Source organism: Hippocampus bargibanti, linkage group LG06, assembly GCF_051943395.1.
Source record: "Hippocampus bargibanti isolate YZ-2025 linkage group LG06, ASM5194339v1, whole genome shotgun sequence".
Lineage (NCBI taxonomy): Eukaryota > Metazoa > Chordata > Actinopteri > Syngnathiformes > Syngnathidae > Hippocampus > Hippocampus bargibanti.
In genome coordinates this window covers 7,910,892-7,931,716 of record NC_142739.1, presented here as the reverse complement: position 1 = coordinate 7,931,716, position 20,825 = coordinate 7,910,892, and the positions used below count along the sequence as shown (strand labels likewise).

Genomic DNA, 20,825 nt, shown 5'->3' with positions numbered 1-20,825 from the left:
CCCTACTCTCAGGTTGGGGGGGCCGAGGACCCCTCCCTGTGGCCCCACTGATTGTTCCTACATTCCTGACTAACGACTGGCCTATTACCCCCACACCCACAGGTATCACCTCATCAGACTTTAGTTCGCTGACGAAGCCTCTTGGATAGGAGGCGAAACGTCCGAAACCTTCACTTTTGTACAGATGACGGCTGAAGAAACCTTCTCATCGATGGACCACTCCTGTACGACTGAGAGCTTACACAGACGTATTTTCTAATTTGTTTTCTTCGCGTGGGGTCGTGGGCGTCCCAGAACCTATACCGACTGTCACGTGGAAAACATGCAAACTCCACGCAGTAAGGCAGACGTGTAACACTGCTACCACTTTCCGAGGACTGCTTTTTTTTGTATTTCACACACCATTTTTTCTTTTTCTTTATTTGATTTTAAATCCGTATGAATCATTCAATTCAAATTGTATTTTACTATTGATAGCATTTCACTTGTCCTTCACATGTAGATTTGTAAATGACATTCGCACCGAGCACAGCGTGAGCAGAAAATGTGAGTCACTCGGTATTATTTCATTGACGGGCATATACATTGAATTCAAAACCAGTTTTTATGTAGTTCATAAAAAACACGTCGTTACTTTTCATCCTTGGAATTTATGGTGAAGAAAAAATAGATGGCGTGTAGATTAGTACAGTCGTGTTGAATTTTTTTGTGACGCGTGGGACGTTAAACGGAACTCTATAGGGCGGATTTTTATTTCCGAGAAGGAACTGTTTTTATGTTACAAACAACAAGTGTACTACAACTCCACGTAAGTTTTCGCTGCCCTGCATGATTATGTTGAATTTTATTGAGACACACGATGAAAGTAAGTGTAACACAGTGCCATTTATACAGCACACTGACTTTAACCTAGTGCACTGGTCGCTAAACGGACCCGACAAAAAAATCTCACGTTCTAAACACGTCTTTCCTTCACGATTAGCATTAGCTTCGCGGAGTGTGTATGTCCACATAACTCCAACCTCTGTAGTCTTATACGCTTCGGCATAGAAAAATTCGGTTTAAAAGTAACGTGTTGGGCGCGGCTGATTATTTCTTTAAGCGCCCACATTCACGCGTCAATTTTAACTGGCCCTTTTGTGCATCTACGTGTCACATACTTAAGCGTTATCAAATTACACTCGCCTTCACAAAATGAAATATCAATATATATATATATATATATATATATATATATATATATATGTATGTATGTATGTATGTGTGTGTGTGTGTGTGTGTGTGTGTGTGTGTGTGTGTGTGTGTGTGTGTGTGTGTGTGTGTGTGTGTGTGTGTGTGTATCCAATTTTGTGCTTTTTAGCTGCATCGTGGCAGAAGGAAATGATTAGTGTTGATATTATTTTAATTGCTTTTTATATGCTAGATATAACAGCTGCAACTTGTACATAATTAATTTTCTTCGAGATTAAAAACTAATTAAAATGAACAAATCTAAAAGCGAATTAAGACCAACCAAATTTACAAACAAAAATCCAAAATAAAATAACAACTATACTGAACAATTTAAAAACTATTACAACCATGGTTACATCCTCTCAAAACAAAACTTTCTGTGTCGTTTTTTTTCAATGCGAAAATCTATCATATTACATAAAACCAACATAGTCAAACAAAATCGAAACAATTTTAGCACTTTTCTCTCACTGGATGCTTGTGCTGCATACCTTGACCACATGGTGTCATGAACGACAGAGATATTCAATACACGGATACAATTTCTACTCAACATTTATCAGTCGTTCTTTGGCCTGTGCGTATTGTTTTATTATGTCAGCATTTCTTGCTACACATTTTTTGTTCAAATACCTGCTATTCACACAGTTATAAAACAACAACAAATGTGGTCTTCGTTAGCCTTGTGTAATTGACTGTTTTTATGTTTGGTTTCACAGTTAACTTCAACTGGAAGTGGCAGTAAAAAGACTGAAGTTTTCTTTTTCTTTTCGAAGAATGGGCCGAATGTTGAACATCACGTGACCGAACTGGAAAACAGGTTAATGGATTTCCTGTGTGGGCAGTAGTCACTCCAAGAACTGAGTTCATGGCATAAAGATGTTAACTGCTGTAATGAGTCAAAGTAATAAATATGCAAACGGGTGCTAGAGGAAGCGACTGTTTTTTTCCCTCCAATTTTATTTGGAGTTAAGATGCTTATTGTTAGCTAATTACAGACATGCATTCACACTAGTTACTACTTGCCATACAGTTTTTGCTCACAAGCTGAAATAACAAATCGGCTGAACAGAAATTGGTCTCTCGAAAAAGTTGGGTCACTCGGAACGGAGATAAATATTGCCGTTTGTACAGGTGGAGTCTTACGGTGATGCACATCCATTTGAGAATCTTCTAGCCCCCTCACTAGTCATGAGTGGCTCTAAGTCAGACATCCTGTGGTCTCCCCACCACCCAGACCGCTACGTCATCTGTGACTCGGAGCTGGGCCTGTACCGCATTGGTCCGGCGGGGTGTGCCGAGCTCAAGGTCGGCACCGTGCCCCTCTCTGGAGAGACGGCGGCCACCTTACTAGCCATCAACTCAGACACGCCTTACATGAAATGCGTGGCCTGGTACCCCAAACAGGAGCCCGAGTGCCTACTCGCCGTGGGCCAGGCCAACGGCCGGGTGGTGCTCACCAGCTTGGGTCAGAGCCACAACTCGACGTGCAAGGAGCTGGTGGGCAAGGAGTTTGTGCCCAAACACGCCCGTCAATGTAACACACTGGCCTGGAACCCGGTGGATAGCAACTTGCTGGCGGCCGGCTTGGATAAACACCGAGCTGACTTCTCGGTGCTCATATGGGACATCAGCAGCAAGTTTTCCTCGGACGCCAGCGTCTCCGCCGAGAAGATCCGCCTCTCCTCTTCCGACGCGGACCCGAGCTTGGTCGTCACCAAGCCGCTGTATGAGCTGGGCCAAAACGACGCTTGTTTGTCGCTATGCTGGCTCCTCCAGGACCCTAAACTCCTCTTAGCCGGCATGCATCGCAACCTGGCTGTGTTTGACCTGAGAAACACCAGCCAAAAGACTTTTGTCAACACCAAAGCCATCCAGGGCGTCACGGTGGACCCCCACTTTCCTGACCGTGTGGCCTCTTTCTTCGAGGGTCAGGTGGCCATCTGGGACCTGAGGAAATTTGAGAAGCCAGTGCTCACCCTCACCGAACAGCCCAAGCCTCTAACCAAGGTATGGTGTTCTGGAGGCTTTCATGAACTTGAGCAAATATGCTTTTGTATACATTGAAGGTCCGTTATTATTTAATTGACTGATTGATTCAGAAATATTCAGAGCAGACAAATTGGTATTTGCTGTTCTCAGGGTACTTGGTGGTTTGATATTTGCGTATTTAGTCCATCGTAAGTTCAAAACAGGGTTAATATAGTAGTATTTGTAATTAATATAGTATTTGTAATTAATATAGTAGTATTTGGTTGCAAGAATCGAAACAAGGGCGAGGAAAATCCTACTGCACCCTCTGCACCCTGCCCACCACCTGTTCCGGCGACTCCCCTCAGGCAGGCGCTCCCGATCCATGCGCACCAAATCCAACAGACATTTAAACAGCTTCTTCCCCCAAGCCATTAACTCTAAACGGTAAACGGTAACCCAAATATAACTGTATACTCCCTCTGCAATTTTTTATGATGATACTAGTGCAATGTGTTCTACGTACTTGACCAATAAAGATGATTCTGATTCTGATAAGTAATAGCATAAACGTCACGCCATTTGTCTTTCAATCCTTTCCAGCGCTATGACATTCGTCTTCTCAACTTAACCAAAACTCCTCATGCCATCCTCTGAAAGACTTCAACTTTTGCAAATCTAAACAAACCGAATATCAATATTTTGTGCATCCCGCTCAGGTGGCCTGGTGTCCGACCCGCACGGGCTTGCTGGCCACGTTGACTCGCGACAGCAACATCATCCGTCTGTACGACATGCAGCACACGCCCACGCCCATTGGTGACGAGACCGAGCCCACCATAATCGAGCGCAGTGTGCAGCCCTGCGACAGCCTGATCGGCACTTTCGCCTGGCACCCGTCCAGGCAGAATCGCATGGTGGTGGTATCGGCCACCAACCGAGCCATGACGGACTTTACCGTCTTTGAACGTATCTCGCTGGCGTGGAGCGCCACCACCTCATTAATGTGGGCCTGCGGACGCCACTTGTACGAGTGTGCCGAGGACGGGCCGGAAGGCGTCCAGGGTCTCCTTGAGCAGGATATTGCTACCAAGATGAGGCAAAGGGCTCAGACCAGGTATGGGCACGAAACCGATCACGTGTGGAAGAACCATCTGCTTGCAGGGGGAAACGATTCCCAGCTCAAGTCTTTGTGGTTTGACCTCTTCTATATCCTTTTTAAAAAATAACATACATTTTTGCTGATGTTGATCTTAGTGTACACAAACCCATTCTAATGCATCCATTGTTCCCTATTTCACCTCACAAGGATTATGGGGCACCCTGGAGTTTCCCAGCTGTTTTCAGACAGTAGGCGGGGGACACCCTGAACTGGATGCAAGCCTATCGCAGGGCACACAGAGACAAACAACCATTACACACACACACGCGCACACACACACACACACACACACACACACACACACACACACACACACACACACACACACACACACACACACACACACACACACACACACACACACACACACACACACACACACACACACACACACACACACACCTTGCGATAATTTAAAGTGTTACATGAACCTGCCACTCATGTTTTTGCCATGTGGGAGCAAATCAGAATACCCAGAGAAAACCCACAAAGGCACAAGGAGAACATAGAAACTCCACACAGGAAGGCCGGAGCTGGGATTGAACTCGCAACCTCTGCACTGTGATGCTCCTCAGACTTTCTGATCGACTTTTTGTATCGTAGTTACGGCTTGAAGCACGAGCACAGCCACATTCCCCCTTCTAAGAGCCAAACCTAAGCTATATTCTTTAAAGACAAATTTAAATTCTTGTACATCTTAACTTCCTGTTGTCCAATCTGAAAATCGATACAGGTAGAACTAAACTCTGCGTTGTGAGATGAAAATTCCTATGTAAAGATCACATATGAAGCAGTGTGCTGAGGACGGCGAGCTGAAGCTACAAGGGAACAAACAGGCTATCGTCTACTCCGGTATCAAGAATGTTGTCAAGACCAGCTCAGGTAAGATACCCACAATCTGGATCGGAGTACGTTGTTTGCCTCATGCGACAGTATTTTGCAGATTTTAATCGATTATTTATTAGTTAATTAGTCAAATATAAGTAGCATATTTTCCAGTGTATAAGGCACACCCAAAACCTTCATTTTCTTGAAAAGATGAGCCTGCGCCTTATATGCCTGTGAGCCTTATATGTGAAGTAATATTGAGCCACATGTCTCGCAACTACTATGAAAAGCCGGCAACTCCATTCCCCTGTATAAGAAGGAGTGCGTTACCCCAGCCTCTACTCTAGTGCCTTATAATGTGCTGTGCCTTATATTTGGAAACTTTTATATATTGATATATTACATTTGGAAAACTTTTTTCATTCATTGAAGGGTGCGCCTTATAGTTCTGTGTGCCTTATACAGTAAAGTCTCGTTATATCTATATCGGTTATCTTGATAATACTGCTTATTACGATACTATTTTCATTTCCCGTGCACATTTCTAGTCTTTTTATGTATAATTAGTTCAGTTTAGTACATGGTTATTACGATAATCCGGATATGAAGGTTCTCTTTTTCATCTCCCTCCGGCCATTTTGCTATGTTTATATCGATACAAAAGATACTGAAGGTGAATCGATATTTGCTTAGGGGTTTCTATACAGTACCACCATTATCGAAATCTGAATCCGTTGGTCACGTGGCTTGGTCACGTGACTGGTCACGAGGTAGAAAATGGCGTCTGCTAGACTACGCAAGGCACGGGACCTGGTCACGTGACATGTGACCAGCTCCCGTGCCTTGCGCAGTGTAGCAGACGCCATTTTCTACCAGCTTCCGTGTTTTGAACTGTCATACGCGAGCATAATAAAAAAGGCGTAGCAGAGCTTATATATAGTACTGTTGTTCAACACCAATTTAAACCATGGGGAAACGTAAGAATTGTGATCTCGGAACGAAGTACAAGGCAATAGTGGCTGTCGAGGAGAATCCAACAAGGAGCAAATCCTCCATCGCGAAAGAGTTTGACCTGCCGCAGAATACTTCATCAACGTAAGTAATGTAAACGTTGCAGCTTTCGTTTTCCATACATGTATTTAATTTTGTTGTATTCTGATATCTTTATCGCTTGCAACAATCACTGTTTTTCATATGTTTGTACATGCTGGCCTTCGTGGTTTCGTGTGTATAGAACAACGTGAGTATTTTTCATTGGTTGCATTTTTGAAAGGAAATACAGTAAAGTCTCGTTATATCGATATTCAAGGGAGTCCGAAAAAATATCGATATAACCGGCACTATCGATATATCCGACCCTGTTTGCATGTAATTTTCTCCGTGCGTGCATAGAAATAGTATCGATATAACCGGGACTATCGATATATCCGATATCGATATAACGAGACTTTACTGTAGTCATTAAAAAAGTGTAAAGACGTTTTTATTTGATGCATAAGTTTATTTTTCACTTCACTACTGTACAAAAAGCATGCTAGATACGCCATCCATGAACCCAATGATAAAATTACATGCCATATCAAAGATCCCCCATTCACGTATTGCCCCCCCTTTTTTTTAATGCAATTCGGCGCCGGACGAATATATCGATAGTACGGTTATATCGACATTTTTTCTGACTCCCGAGAATATCGATATAACGAGACTTTACTGTATATGGAAAAAGTTTGAAATACACCCTTCATTTGGAGTGCGCCTTATACACCGGAACATACGGTATTTGGTCTCAAACAAGCTGGTATTCGTACCTTGATCCTGTGAAGATGATTGTCTCGCTCTGTGTTTCCTGCTGCTGTGTATTTGTGTTAAAATCGCAGCTGTGTGAAGGTTTGGAATGATAATATAATTGCTAATTTTGTGATCGCATCTATGGCGTTACACGTTTTCATGATTATTTTTTGTCATATTAAATTACAGGTTTTGGTGCCCATTTTGGCATATGAAAAATGTTTGTTATTCAGTTATTGGTTTTACAATGAAAATACGTACTTTCTAAGTTAACTATGTTTAAAGGACAACCGACGTCACTTTTTTGTTTCTTAACTGAAATCAGAAAAACGTTTTATAGCATCTAAAATACCCAAAACACGCAGTATGATATTTTATTCAAATGCAAAACACCAATAAAAATGATTTAAAGTGTGCAAAATCTGAAAAAAATTGAGCTGCGAATTGGGCATTTTCAGAAAGTCCCGCCCCCAGTTCGTGACGTCACGCCAAGACGTCTTGCATTGCTGGAAAATCAAAACAATTGCTTCAGATTCGGAGAATATGCTTTCTTGTTACACCTCCAGTTATCAATATGATTCAAATAGTTCTGAAGAGGAAAGCATACATGTTTGCAATCGATTAAAGAATTTATTCCATGCCATTTTGAGGCAACATTGGGGAGAAACAGATCACCAGAAAAGAGGCACAAAATGGCGACCTCCTATGGCCACCTCTGTTTCCACAGGCTGATAAATCCCTTATATGGGGCCTGGACGCCCTCTTCTGGTGGCTTTTGGGTGCAACACAAGGTTTTCAGAGCAAACAATACAGCAAAATACATTGACGTGATGGAAGGACTGCTACAATGTGTCTTGTTTTCGGTCAGCGGCGTTCCTTGAGTGACGTCACGTATGGACTCGTCACCAACTCAAAAACAAGACTTCCTGAATATTCAGCGCGAGTCTTAAAACGTATAATATAGCTATATGTGCTGGAATTTTTTTAAAATATGCTCAGTAGAAGTCATTTGAAGCCATTTCACAAATTATGGACACAACTTGTCCGGATACGTCGGTTGTCCTTCAAGTATGTGGGAGAGGGGTCAAACTGTAAAAAAAAAGAAACCTTATATCTAGCTATCCAGCTATCTATCTAGCCAGCTACCTATCGAGCTATCTAGCTGGCTAGCTAGGTGTCTCTCTATCTCTATATCACTCTATATCTTTATAACTATATCTATTGAAATAGATCGAGATACACCGTAGATAGATATGAGGTTTCTAAATTGCAAAATTTCACCATAGATGTGGTTGTAGGATGTATACTCTCTCAATGATCGTGATGGCTCTCTTGGCACCACCAGGCACCACTGAGAGCCGCAAGTGTTGGAGTGGCTCGGAGCGTCAGACGGAAGCGACGCGTTTCCACAGCGAGGAGCGCAGCCTGGCTCTACGCCTCTGCGGCTGGATAGGCCGGGCGTCCGACGTGGACGTGGAGCCCTTCCTGCGCTCGCTAGAGCAGGAGCGCGAATGGGAGCGAGCCGCGGCTGTGGCCCTTTTTAATTTGGACATCCGCAGAGCCATACAGATCCTCAACAGAGGAGCCATGGCTGAGAAGGGTAAGCAAGTTCTGATATGTTCTTTTTATACATCCATTACAGTACGTCGGACTAAAAAAGAAATCACAATTTCTATGTGAGCTTCTGTCATGATTTTGACACTAGGCACAAGCCTAGAAGTGTTCAGCCTGGCGTCCTCCATGTTAATATATGCTCACCTGGTAAATACTATAAAATTATATAAGGAATCTCCTGCTAATGTTATTTTTTTGCACCTGAGCATGTATCCCTTGGTTTTGAGAAAAAAACCCATAAAATAATAATCACAATAATATTCTTATTTTCCTTTTGGCTTTTGCCTTCAAGGGGTCGCCACAGCAAATCCGTGTCCTCCATCTTCAGAGGTTTGATTGGCATGTGTGTTTTGGCCAAGCTTTTACGTCGGATGCCCTTCCTGATACAACCCTCTGTATTTATCCGGACGAGGGCAATAATTAATAAGAATGCAATTTCGTGCAAGTAATATGACTCCCTCCTAGCCCAAAATCCAAATTGATAGGCTGACCATTTATTTAATTGTTTATTTATTTATTTATTTATTTAAAATTCTTTTCTGAAATTATTACTCATAAGCTTGTGTACCTAACAAAGTTGTCCCTTCATTTTAAGTACCACTTTCCTATGTTGGCCGTCTTTGCAGCTGCATTTAAAACCAGCATCTTGCTATCTATTTGCTATCTATTAGTCATCTAATTAGCTAGCTAGCTAGCTATTACTTATTGATTGGCTAGCTAACTTTCTATCTGAGTTATTCTGGGTTGAATGAACGCTGGCGCGTGTGGCTGCTGCTGCTCACCCACAGAAAAACTGATCCTATGACTGTAAAGTGACCTTGAGAGTTTTGAAATGCGCTTATAAATTAAATGTATTATTATTATTATAAATGCTCTTATTTTTTTTAAATACGCTAACATGAAAGAATTGTATTTGCAAGTGGTTTTAGCACCCCTCCACACACACACACACACACACACACACACACACACACACACACACACACACACACACACACACACACACACACACACACACACACACACATGTTTGTTGTCAATGCAGGAATGTCAAACACATTGACTGAGGATGTTCCGCCGTAAATAACCCAAAAGTGTTCGAAATCCAATGAAATGAAGCGCCCGAGGAATGTGTCAAACGTAGCAACACAACAACACGCCTTCTGGCCGCATACTGAGTTTTAATGAAAAATGTGCGCTCCTTCTTGCTGCACTTGACTCATGAACATTCCGCCTGTGTAGGCCAAATGTTTTTGTATTGCGTGCGCTAATGAGCGTTTCCTGAAAGTGGCCACCAGCCTCCTTCATTTGCTAAGACGTGAGGAGCAGTCTCTCTTAAAAGCGTCTTCCAGAGCTAGAAAACGGTTATGTGTTGCAGAGCTATGTAAATGCAAATGTGTTTTCTGAAAATTCAACCACCCAAACTGGGTTCACTTGACAATGTGAAATTGGGTTCATGTGTATTGAGAATCCATGACTAGGAAGAAACAGGAAGTCTGCCACTTTGCTTTGAGGCAGCCATTTTAGGCTAACTTGAGTGGTTTATACAGATCCCTCCTAGAGTAATATAATCCATCTTATTTTTTATGAATAGCTGACAACAACAACAAAAATCTCAAAACACCAAAACTCACCGTAGTGAGCAATTTTATTGGTCACGAGGGATTTTATTGGTCATTTCCAGGGATCCTTCAAAGATAAATTTGTTTAGTAGTATACCCAAATTCCACCCCTTAAGACAATGCCACTTGGCATCTTGTTTTATTTTTTTTCCAAAAACCCTGGAATGAGATAAAACAGAATAAAGTCTGCCCCCAAGCCCATTAATTTGCTACGCAAAAAAAGGGTGGGGGGAGCCAAGCTCAGTTCTGGCATTTTAATTTGAAGTTGGCATTTCAGTGGACATTTCAATTCTGGATGTTTATCACTTGGGTTAATCATTGTTATTATCTCTATGTATTTATTTTTTTATTTAAATTGTTTCAAATACAGTCAGCAGGCAATGGATTGGAGTCATTTTTTTTGTTTCTCTCACCTTGTCCCAGGTGACCTGAACCTGAATGTAGTGGCCATGGCGCTGTCGGGATACACGAACGAGAAGTCCTCGTTGTGGCGGGAGATGTGCAGCTCGCTAAGGTTGCAGCTCAACAACCCCTACCTTTGCGTCATGTTCGCTTTTCTCACCAGCGAGCCTGGAGCCTACGACGGCGTGCTGGTATACAAATTGAATAATAACTTAGAATTAAATTTTAAGTTACTAGTCGAGGAATGTCTTTGTGTAATTGTTCTTTTTTTCCCGTGCTACATCAATATTTATATCGATTAAAGTCTGAGGAACGGAAAGTTTCTACACCAACAGCAGTTCAATTTGTTTAGCTCCTTTGACCGCTGCAAATAAGATTACACACCCAAAGAGCATCAAGTCTGAAATTTTGTTTACTGCTGTTTGGCCTTCAAGTTATAGTGCAACTTAGCAGTTTTTTTTTTTTGACGACGATACTAGTGCAGCGTGTTCTACCGGAAACAAATTCCTTGTGTGTTCTACATACTTGGCAATAAAGATAATTCTGATTCTGATTCTGAAGTTTACTGGAACTCACGGTAAACTTTCAACAAGAAGAGTTGACTAAAAGAGTAAGAAACAGGTGGCTCTTTGGGAGACTTGTTAAGTCACCCATGGCACCTCAGGACGATCTTGGGACTGTTGTCGCATGTAGGACGCAGTCAATATTTGACTGAAATTCCTGTTGCTAATTCAATCTTCTGGTAGGCTTCTTCCCTCTCGCTACCAGATCCCTGATAAATAAAGACGAAATGCGTGCAAGAAACAGCCAAGAGTTGCCAAAAACCTCTGAAGCCATTTAAATTTGCTAAAGGACAATTCCAGTTCTTGCGAGAAATGACTTTTCAGAAATTCTCTGGCCTCTTCTGTCTTGTCAGCAAACCTCTTAGCTCAAACACGTGAAGCATATGGGAGATTGTTGTCACGTTTATGAAATGTGGGAAGTAAAACTGATAATTTGATTTTTTCCCTTTCAGTACGAAAACAGCGTAGCAGTACGTGATAGAGTCGCCTTTGCCTCAATGTTTCTCAATGACGCTCAGGTAACCTTCAGCAACGCCAAATTTCACGTTATGTTTCTTTAATTTGATTTTTCGAGTGTTGTGGCGGCATTTTGTGGGGTGTTTGGCAGCTCCCTCGGTACGTGGACAAGTTGACCAATGAGATGAAGGAGGCAGGCAACCTGGAAGGCATTCTCCTGACGGGCCTAACTAAGGATGGCGTGGACCTGATGGAGAGCTATGTGGACGGTACTGGAGATGTCCAAACGGCCAGCTTCTGCATGCTCAAGGTACTGTTCAACTAGCAGCTTGATGCACTTGTAGATGATGCAATTCCTAAAGTGGATGAGGAAGATAAGAGAAGACAATAGTAGTAGTTGGAAATCTGTCAATACAGTGATACCTCAGCTCATGAACTTTATTGGTTCCCAGAAAGTGTGTATAAGGCGAAACGTTCATCTGCCGTACATTTATTTCTCATAAGAAACCATTAAAAATGAGAAGAATCCCTTCCCAGGTCCCCATAAAACATAATTTTCTACTAAATAAGCCTTAAAACTACACAGAATACTCCTTCTTATATGTATTATAAATGTTCTATTATATTGTAATTAAAGAAATAAACTATACTGTATAATAAAGTTGTTTTATTTACCTTTGTGATGGCCAAGTGACGTTGTTGTGCTTTCTCAGCGATAATACCCTCACTCACACGGTCCCCGACTAACTGCTGTTCTTTAATCCAAATCAACAGAAGTTTTTCCACCTCTTCTATTGCCTTAGCTTAGACAACACAGAAACACCCTGAGCCACACGTAGCAATGGTCAACTTGGCATACTGGTACTGGGACGCTAAATCACACAAACGCACACCTCGTTTGTGTTTTTCGATGATCTCCTTCTGCTCGACCGTAATTTTGTTTTGTCTCCTCTTCAGCTTAACCTGTGGTGGGGTCTTTTTCGGTCCCATAGTAGCAAAAGTACTCCACTCGATAGCAAACCACGTCTGCGCTCAAAGAAAGGGGGTGACAAAAACTAGTCCGCCAGCCACTGTGGCGCTCAGCGACCGTGTGGTTTGGTGTTCATCCGGCGAAAACTAGTCCGCCAGCCACCGTGCCGCTGTGTTGTTTGGTTCGTCCGCCGAAAACTAGTTCGTCAGCAAAGACTATATGCTCGCGAATTTAATGTTCGTGAGGTGAAAGGTACGTGGGCTAAATTTTTTCATACATTTTCCCCATCAAAAGCCCTTCCTTGGTGTTGTTTTTGGTTTACGTTTATTGTTTCAGGTGTCACTACACATATTTGTTTTTCAAAAAAAAAGATGAAATCCTCTTTTAGGTAATAAACCAGTGTTTTGGTTTGGAACTTTTTACTTTCAGAGGAAAAGGGCCTTCTCTTTTTGTAGTTTTGGTGCTTACGTTGTCATGGCACACAATATTCAGTGGTTGACGAAAGATCAGTCAAAATACTCAAATGACTGGTGCTGTGATGAGTTCTGCTTTTGCTCCCGCTAAATATTTTAACAGCAAGATAAAGAGACAGGCATATTGTAGAGTCTCTCACAGCTCTGGGGGCGACTATACAATATGCCTGTGACTCCCTTTGTGTGCTCTGTTTGTATTTAATGATATATCAAATAAACATGTATGTGAGAAACTACTTGAAACAAGAACACTTCAACTCTTGCTAGCAAGATAACTAGTGAGCTAACTAGCTAGCTTGCTAGCTAGCTACCTAGGTATATATCAGGGGTCGGGAACCTTTTTGACGAAGAGAGCCATAAAAGTAAAATATTTAGATTTTTTTTTTCAGTGAGACACACACACACACACACACACACACACGCACACACGCAAACACGCACACGCAAACACGCACACACGCGCGACAACCTTTCAGCAAAATGTCAGAATGTATTATTTAAAATAACTTTGTGATAGTACTCACCATTAACATGAATGGTTTTCCGTTCCTTATGATTGGTAAAAATCCAGCCAAATGATCGGAATGAAAGTCAACTTGCCGGGTCCATATGCGAAGTTACTGCTAGCCAGTCTGCACACGGCTCATTACCTTCCATTATTGTGCTGTCTCTCGCAGAAGTATATTGATGCTAACGTTAGCATGGGGCCTGTTAAAATGCCATTGACATTCGACTGTTTCATCGATGGTGATGTTACATTTCAAATTAGAATCAGAACCTTTTCTCTCCACAAAGGCGAATCCTCCGGTGCATTCAAGCTGAAGTGTACTCATCTTTTTTTTTTACATGTCGGCCTTATTTAATGGGGCGTTTACCTGTTTCAACATGACGGCCAGTATCATCCAATCAAAATTGCACTTTCTGCCAACTGCAGCCCCAACAGTAAATGAACTGCGAAATAGCGAGAATATGTATTTAGTTTTATCGGCGAGCCATATGCAATCATCAAAAGAGCCATATACGGCTCGCAAGCCATAGGTTCCCGACCCCTGCAATATATGTATATAACTAGCTAGCTAGCCAGCCATCCAAGGGTTCTGTATCTCAACTATTTATCTATTTGGGTTGGGTCTGGAATGTATTTTATGCGATACGTGTATGGGTTCGCTGTAAACCGTAATAATGGAATTAAAAGTCGAGTACTCCTGTTTTTCAGTCTAACATCCCCCCTTTTTTTCTTTTTGGAGTAGTAAAAGTAATTATTTCCACATCTGTTGCTGGCCTATTTGAATGTGTTGTCCATGCAGGAAGGTCACGCAAACATGCACACATTCCACCCGCAGGATGGGTGCATAATTTTAAAAAGAACGTTTTGTTCAAGTACACAAGATGTGTCACACATTGGGATGTAGCAGTGGAAAGTTGTGGATATTTATTGTGACAAAATGTCATGCAAATTATTCTTTTGTCACGCAATACAGTTTATAATGGAACATTTAACTATCAGAAAATCTTATTAGCTTTTATGAGAATTTAAAAAAAATGCAATGCCTCGGTGGTCAAACGTTTATTTTTCCTTGCTAAATATATTCCATTGTTCTCAAAGTATAACACCTATATACCCGTACTCATCTGCCAATCAAATAAAACACCATAAAGATCACAGAAATTACTACAATCTGGCACCCATGTCCTCTTTCCAGGGTTCTCCAAGTGAGGTGCTGAAGGATCCCCGAGTCCAATGCTGGATCGAGAACTACCGCAATCTGCTGGACGCGTGGCGGTTTTGGCACAAGCGGGCCGAGTTTGACATCCATCGAGGAAAACTGGATCCCACTTCCAAACCATTGGCCCAGGTGAAGCCTTCAAAATGATCTCATCTTGAAAACGACTTAAATCTTGTATACTCACAGTTCGATGAAAAGGTTTCGTCAGCAGTCATCTGTACTTCTTTGAATGTGTCGGGTGTTTCGCTCCTCATCCGAAGAGCTTTGTAAGTGAACTAAAGTTGTGCCTGTAAACAAAAACTAAAATAAAGTAGTACAGATGAAGGTTGAAGAAACGTTTTCATCGATGGACCACTCCTGTATGACTGAGTGTATACTGACAGTTAAAAATGAAAAAAAAAATAGAGTGAGCGCGCAAAAAAACCATTGAAGGAAATACAACTTTTAAAATGTTTTATTGAAAAACATTAAAAAAGGCAGAAAATACTACTTCATTTTTTTGTGAAAAATATTGATACAACAGCTTTTCCCTCAAATTAACAATGTTTTTTTTGAAACATTAAGATTTTTTTTCTTGCAGAAATCTAACATTATTTTCATAATCTTATTGCTTTAGAAAAAAATACTTTTGGGTTATATTACCACATGGGTGCTGAGGTGAGCCAGTTTTATTAATTTTTTACATTCTCTGACATTTTGTTTTTTTTTAATTCAAGAGACAAGATACACTCATAGATAAAGCGATCACTGCAATGGCCTTTATGGGAAACTACCATGAAAGCCGCCATAACAATGCCCGATTTCAACTATAGTTGTGCAGCGGTTGGGATTATTGCTGGATTACCTACTCTTTATCTGTCCTTGGAGTGAAACCGCCGCCAGATGGCCGGCACCTCGCTCCATTTACACCTTTCACCTTATCAAGATGGCCTTTTGTTTCCCTCCGCAGGTGTTTGTCAGCTGCAACTTCTGCGGCAAGTCCATCTCGTACAGTTGTGCTGCCATGCCCCACCAGGGCCGCGGCTTCAGCCAGTATGGTGTGAGCGGCTCACCCACCAAATCCAAAGTGACCAGTTGCCCGGGATGCCGCAAGCCGCTGCCACGTTGCGCCTTGTGTCTCATGAACATGGGCACGCCCGTGTCCAGCTACGCCGGTGACGACCACAAGGGAAATTTCAGCAGTCGTGGCCATGAGTTCAATGTTGACCCGATGGTGTGTGTGTGTTTTGTGTTTTTTTGCAGTAACAGGAAAATCCGACGACAAGGTCGACCTGACAAGGGAGAACAAACTGGCTCAGTTCAACAACTGGTTCACCTGGTGTCACAACTGTCGTCATGGTGGCCACGCTGGACATATGCTCAGCTGGTTCAGGTAAATTGACACGTCATATGGTCTAAAGTGTTTAGACAATCATTTTAACAAATCGTTAGCTGAGAGCATAGCAGCAAGTTATTTTCTTCTGTCAAAAAATAAATAAATAAAGGCAAATCCAATCCAATCCAATCCAAAACATTAGTGAGATTTCAGAACATACATGTATGTCTAAGTGGCATCAGAACCTCAATGGTTATTTTGCCAGCTAAAACAGCATACTTGAGTATGTCCAATTTCTGAAAAATAAATCAGTAGGAACTGCAACTGCGTGAAACTACCAACATAAAATGCCCAGAGCAATATTAGCCTCTTAAACTTTTCTTTAAAACTCTCCATGAGTCGTCACCTTATCGTGGTGGAGGGGTTTGTGTGTCCCAATGATCCTAGGAGCTAGGTTGTCTGGGGCTTTATGTCCCTGGTAGGGTCACCCATGGCAAACAGGTCCTGGGTGAGGGACCAGACAAAGTATGACTCAGAAGACCCCATATGAAGAAAAACACAAATGCATTTGGTTTTCCCTTGCCCGGACGCGGGTCACCGGGGCCCCTCTCTGGAGATGGGGCTCGTTGGCGAGCGCCTGGTGGCCGGGCCTACACCCGTGGGGCCCGGTCGGGCTCAGCCCGAAGAGGAAACGTGGGTTGGCATTCTCAAGGGCTCACCACCCATGGGAGGGGCCAGAGGGGTCGGGTGCATCGTGAGCTGGGCGGCAGCCAAAGACGGGGACCCTGGCGGTCCGACCCTCGACTGCAGAAGCTAGCTCTTGGGACGTGGAATGTCACCTCTCTTACAGGGAAGGAGCCCGAGCTGGTGCACGAGGTCGAAAAGTTCCAACTAGACATAGTTGGGCTTGCCTCCACACACAGACCATGACCTCCACATCGAGAGGCCCCAGATGAGGTGGCTCGAGCATCTGATTAGGATGCCCCCAGGACGCCTCCCTGGTGAGGTGTTCCGAGCATGCCCCACCGGCAGGAGACCCCGGGGATGACCCAGAACACGCTGGAGAGACTATGTCTCCCAGCTGGCCTGGGAACGCCTCGGGATCCTCCAGGACGAGCTAGAAGAAGTGGCTGGGGAGAGGGAAGTCTGGGCTTCCCTATTGAAGCTGCTGCCCTCGCGACCCGACCCCGGATAAGCGGCAGAAGATGGATGGATGGATGGATGGATGGATGGATGGATGGAACTTTTCTTTGAAAAGTCCACTGATTGCTCCTGTTAGCTACATTCAGCACTCACTTAGCGGCTAGTCAGCAGACGCTTTTTTATTTTTACTTTTTTAAGTATCCTTAATTATCAATTGGAAAATGATGATGCATTGACTGTGGTGACAACAGTTTGTGATGGCAATTTAAATTAAAAACTGGTATCAAGTCAGGAAGATGTGTCAAGTCAGCTGTTATGGCATCATACACTGTCGAGACTACCTTCAAAATAAAAGTTACCAAAGCAATGATGTCCATGTACATTTGAGAGTACAGTAAAGTCTCGTTATATCGATATCGGTTATATCGATAGTACCGCTTATTACGATACTATTTCTATGAACGCAAGGAGAAAATTACATGCACGCAGGGTCGGATATACCGCTAGTCCCGGTTATATCGATATTTTTTCGGACTCCCACGGATATCGATATAATGAGACTTTACTGTATTTGTTCGAGTTGAAATTAAGAACTAATTGAAACTCACACAAAAAGGATTGAAGACTCCTCTTTGTTGATTTTTTTTTACTTGCAAGGAGAATAGACAAGACAGAGTATATTTTATCTTGAACTTGTCTTCTCACCACATTGGTGGCATGTTACTATCATGCATGGGTTCAGCAATTGTTCCTGCAGCTAGCTAAACTTGTCTTCCTGAGACTGCACACCAAATAGTTACCCGAGGCAGAAAAAAAAAATCTTGGATTTTTTTTTTTTTTAATGAATGTACTCAAATTACTCTGATTCATTTAACTCCTACATTAAGATTGTTGGATTTTCTTTATCAGTATTTTGGCCAGAAAAGTAACACCTGTTCCTCTGATAATACGGTTTTGTAACTGAAACACTCTTGGCCCATTGCAGGGACCACACGGAGTGCCCCGTGTCGGCTTGCACGTGTAGATGCATGCAGCTGGACACTACGGGCAACTTGGAGCCATTGGACAAAAGCTGAAACACGGGCTGCCTTGTTGGACCCACGCGTCCATGATCAAGAAGGGAAACTCAGTGATTTTGCTGGAGTCGTCAACCTCTCAGGCACAATGAACAAGCAGGCTTCAGTGGGCCTCTCGCAGTCTCACCTGAATCAGACTTCAGTGAATAACCTCATACCTTAAAAAAAGTTAATCCAGGTGCCAAACATTGATTTAATATTCTTGTAGACAAATTTTGACAAATTTCATCATATGAAAACAAATAATGAAAACATTATTTGTTCTAGAAAAGTCTTTATTAGGCTACCTCTCGCCCCCCCTCCCCCAGAATAAAAGTTTATAGCCTTAAAGGCTGTGTTACCTCAAACCATTCTGAAATGAATCATGACCCCCATTTTCCAAATAACTCACAAAAAGTCTATGTGATGCGATGAGAAGGTCTACTTCTGTAGTTTTGATACTCGCTGATGCTTAAACGACACGTTTTTATTTCTACTGGTTCTGAGATATTACAAAAAGTGATGTGGAGATTCATATCAACGCAAATTAGGCCACTGCTTTAAATTCAAAATCAGCTTTCTTTTTCACCAAAATGACCTTCCCAAATATGACTGAAGGCTGGTACCCCAGATGAAGTACACTTTTTTTCTTATCTTGGCATTTTAAACATTTTCAAGTGAGGGTTGTAGGACGGGGTGCGTGAGGGGGCGTATTGAAGCGACCCACTCCAGGCTTGCGCTCCTGAAAAGAATCTCCATAGAAAACAGCAGCTGCTCGGCACTGGGACAAGAACATTGCCACCCCCCTCACCACCCTTTTTCTTACGTCCCTCCAATTCTTAATACAGAAGCTCAGCTGCCCATTGAGTGAAAAACACAACCCTACACCCTCTCTTTCTTTCACTCTCCTTCCAGTGCCCACATTGCCTCTCGAAACTATGCATCATCAATCCGAGAACGGGTGCCGTCTGCTCTGGTATTGTAACAGTCCCCCCACCCTGTCCTCCTCTGCCCTCTCACTTTTTCTCTTCTCTGCAACCACCACCAAACAGGCTAGAACTGGATAAATCACTTTAGTCACGGACATGCGGATCTTAGAACCATCATATCCCCACGTGGCCTTAGATGAGCATTTTGGGACAGGAGAGCTGACAAATGTGATCTGAAAAATGGTAATTTGAATGCCACAGCTTTTGGTGTCTTGGGCTGTTTTTTAATGCTCTTTAAATTGTGACACTAATAAGTGTTTTATCTGGCAAAGTACCGCGTAGCAGATGCAAAAGGAAATGAGAAACATGAATGGCCATGAAAACTGGAAACATGATGAGAACAAAAGTGGACTATTAGGAATTATATAAGTGTAAAACATTTTTGTTTGGTTCAACCTAGTTTTTCATCTCAAATTGATGCCATATTCTTTTCATTCAAACTTATCCACAAAATAATTTATAGTCTACCATAAAAATGTGTATTTTGGCACAACAATGCTCTACCTTGCCTTAAAAAGCATGTTGTGTGACTGAAGTAATAGATTTGACCATAAAAGGCATTTTCCCCAAAAAATATTTTGTCACCAAAACTACAGTAAAGTCTCGTTATATCGATATCGGTTATATCCATAGTACTGCTTATTACGATACTATTTCTATGAACGCAAGGAGAAAATTTACATGCCGCAGGATCGGATATATTGATAGTCTGGTTATATTGATATTTTTTCCGACTCCCGAGAATATCGATATAACGAGACTTTACTGTAGTTAAAACTAGTTTCACTGTTATGTAGAATAGATGCAATGTTTTCCCCTTAAATAATTTAGTGCCCTCAAAATACAGTAACAGACCGTAAATCTTTGTATTTTGACACAAAAGTGAAATTGTTTTTGCCAGCACAGTATTTTGTTTAATAAAACTCTTTCGTCGGTCTGGAAGGTGTACAAATTCAAATGGTGAGCACCAGTAAGTAATATATGACCTCAAAGGGTTATATTTTGATAGAGAAGAACAGTTTTGGTGTCCCAAAATTACATTTGACGAGGAAAGTAGTGAAAAAAAACAATAAAAGTGCAACAATTTGACTTTAAAATGCCATGTTTTAATCGCAAAAGCAAAACAAATTAAAGGCCTCATTAAAGGCCATATTTTGGCAAAAAGATATATATTTTGTTCATAGTTTCGACAAAACGCTAAAACATATTTTGTGGCAGTAACTTTGAGGTTGGGACTATCTTGGCAGTGACATGTTATATTTACCTCATATTTCGTCACAAGAGTGATATATTTGGCCTGAGAAGTGCTAGTTTCCAAAGGAAATGCAATAAGTGCGCACCAAAATGCAGCAGTTGACCACAAAACGTGTTTTGCCACAGAGATGCTATGGTTCGCGCCTCAATATTTTGTTTCAAGTGCAATATTAGGCCTAAAAACTGCAGATTACCATAAGTAAAATTAAAATGCAATAGTTGACCTCAAAAATGTGTATTTTGTTCCATTCCTGGGTCAA

The 20,825-nt window shown here is 42.0% G+C and overlaps 1 protein-coding gene across 2 annotated transcripts; it reads left to right on the top strand.

Annotated features, from left to right (window-relative positions):
• The first annotated feature begins 769 nt into the window (after positions 1 to 769).
• On the top strand, positions 770 to 20,791 carry mios (missing oocyte, meiosis regulator, homolog (Drosophila)). Of its 2 annotated transcripts, none has more exons than XM_088999745.1 (13): positions 770 to 808; positions 1,953 to 2,053; positions 2,368 to 3,243; positions 3,924 to 4,417; positions 5,154 to 5,248; positions 8,328 to 8,582; positions 10,642 to 10,811; positions 11,636 to 11,701; positions 11,791 to 11,949; positions 14,786 to 14,938; positions 15,759 to 15,963; positions 16,052 to 16,181; positions 18,253 to 20,791. In XM_088999745.1, exons 3-13 carry the CDS (start codon positions 2,425 to 2,427, stop codon positions 18,341 to 18,343), a joined length of 2,637 nt encoding a protein of 878 aa, XP_088855871.1. In that variant the 5' UTR covers positions 770 to 808; positions 1,953 to 2,053; positions 2,368 to 2,424; the 3' UTR covers positions 18,344 to 20,791. The 2 variants fall into 2 exon arrangements, with proteins under 2 accessions (XP_088855871.1, XP_088855872.1); XM_088999746.1 differs by having other exon boundaries at positions 770 to 865.
• Positions 20,792 to 20,825: the final 34 nt, after the last annotated feature.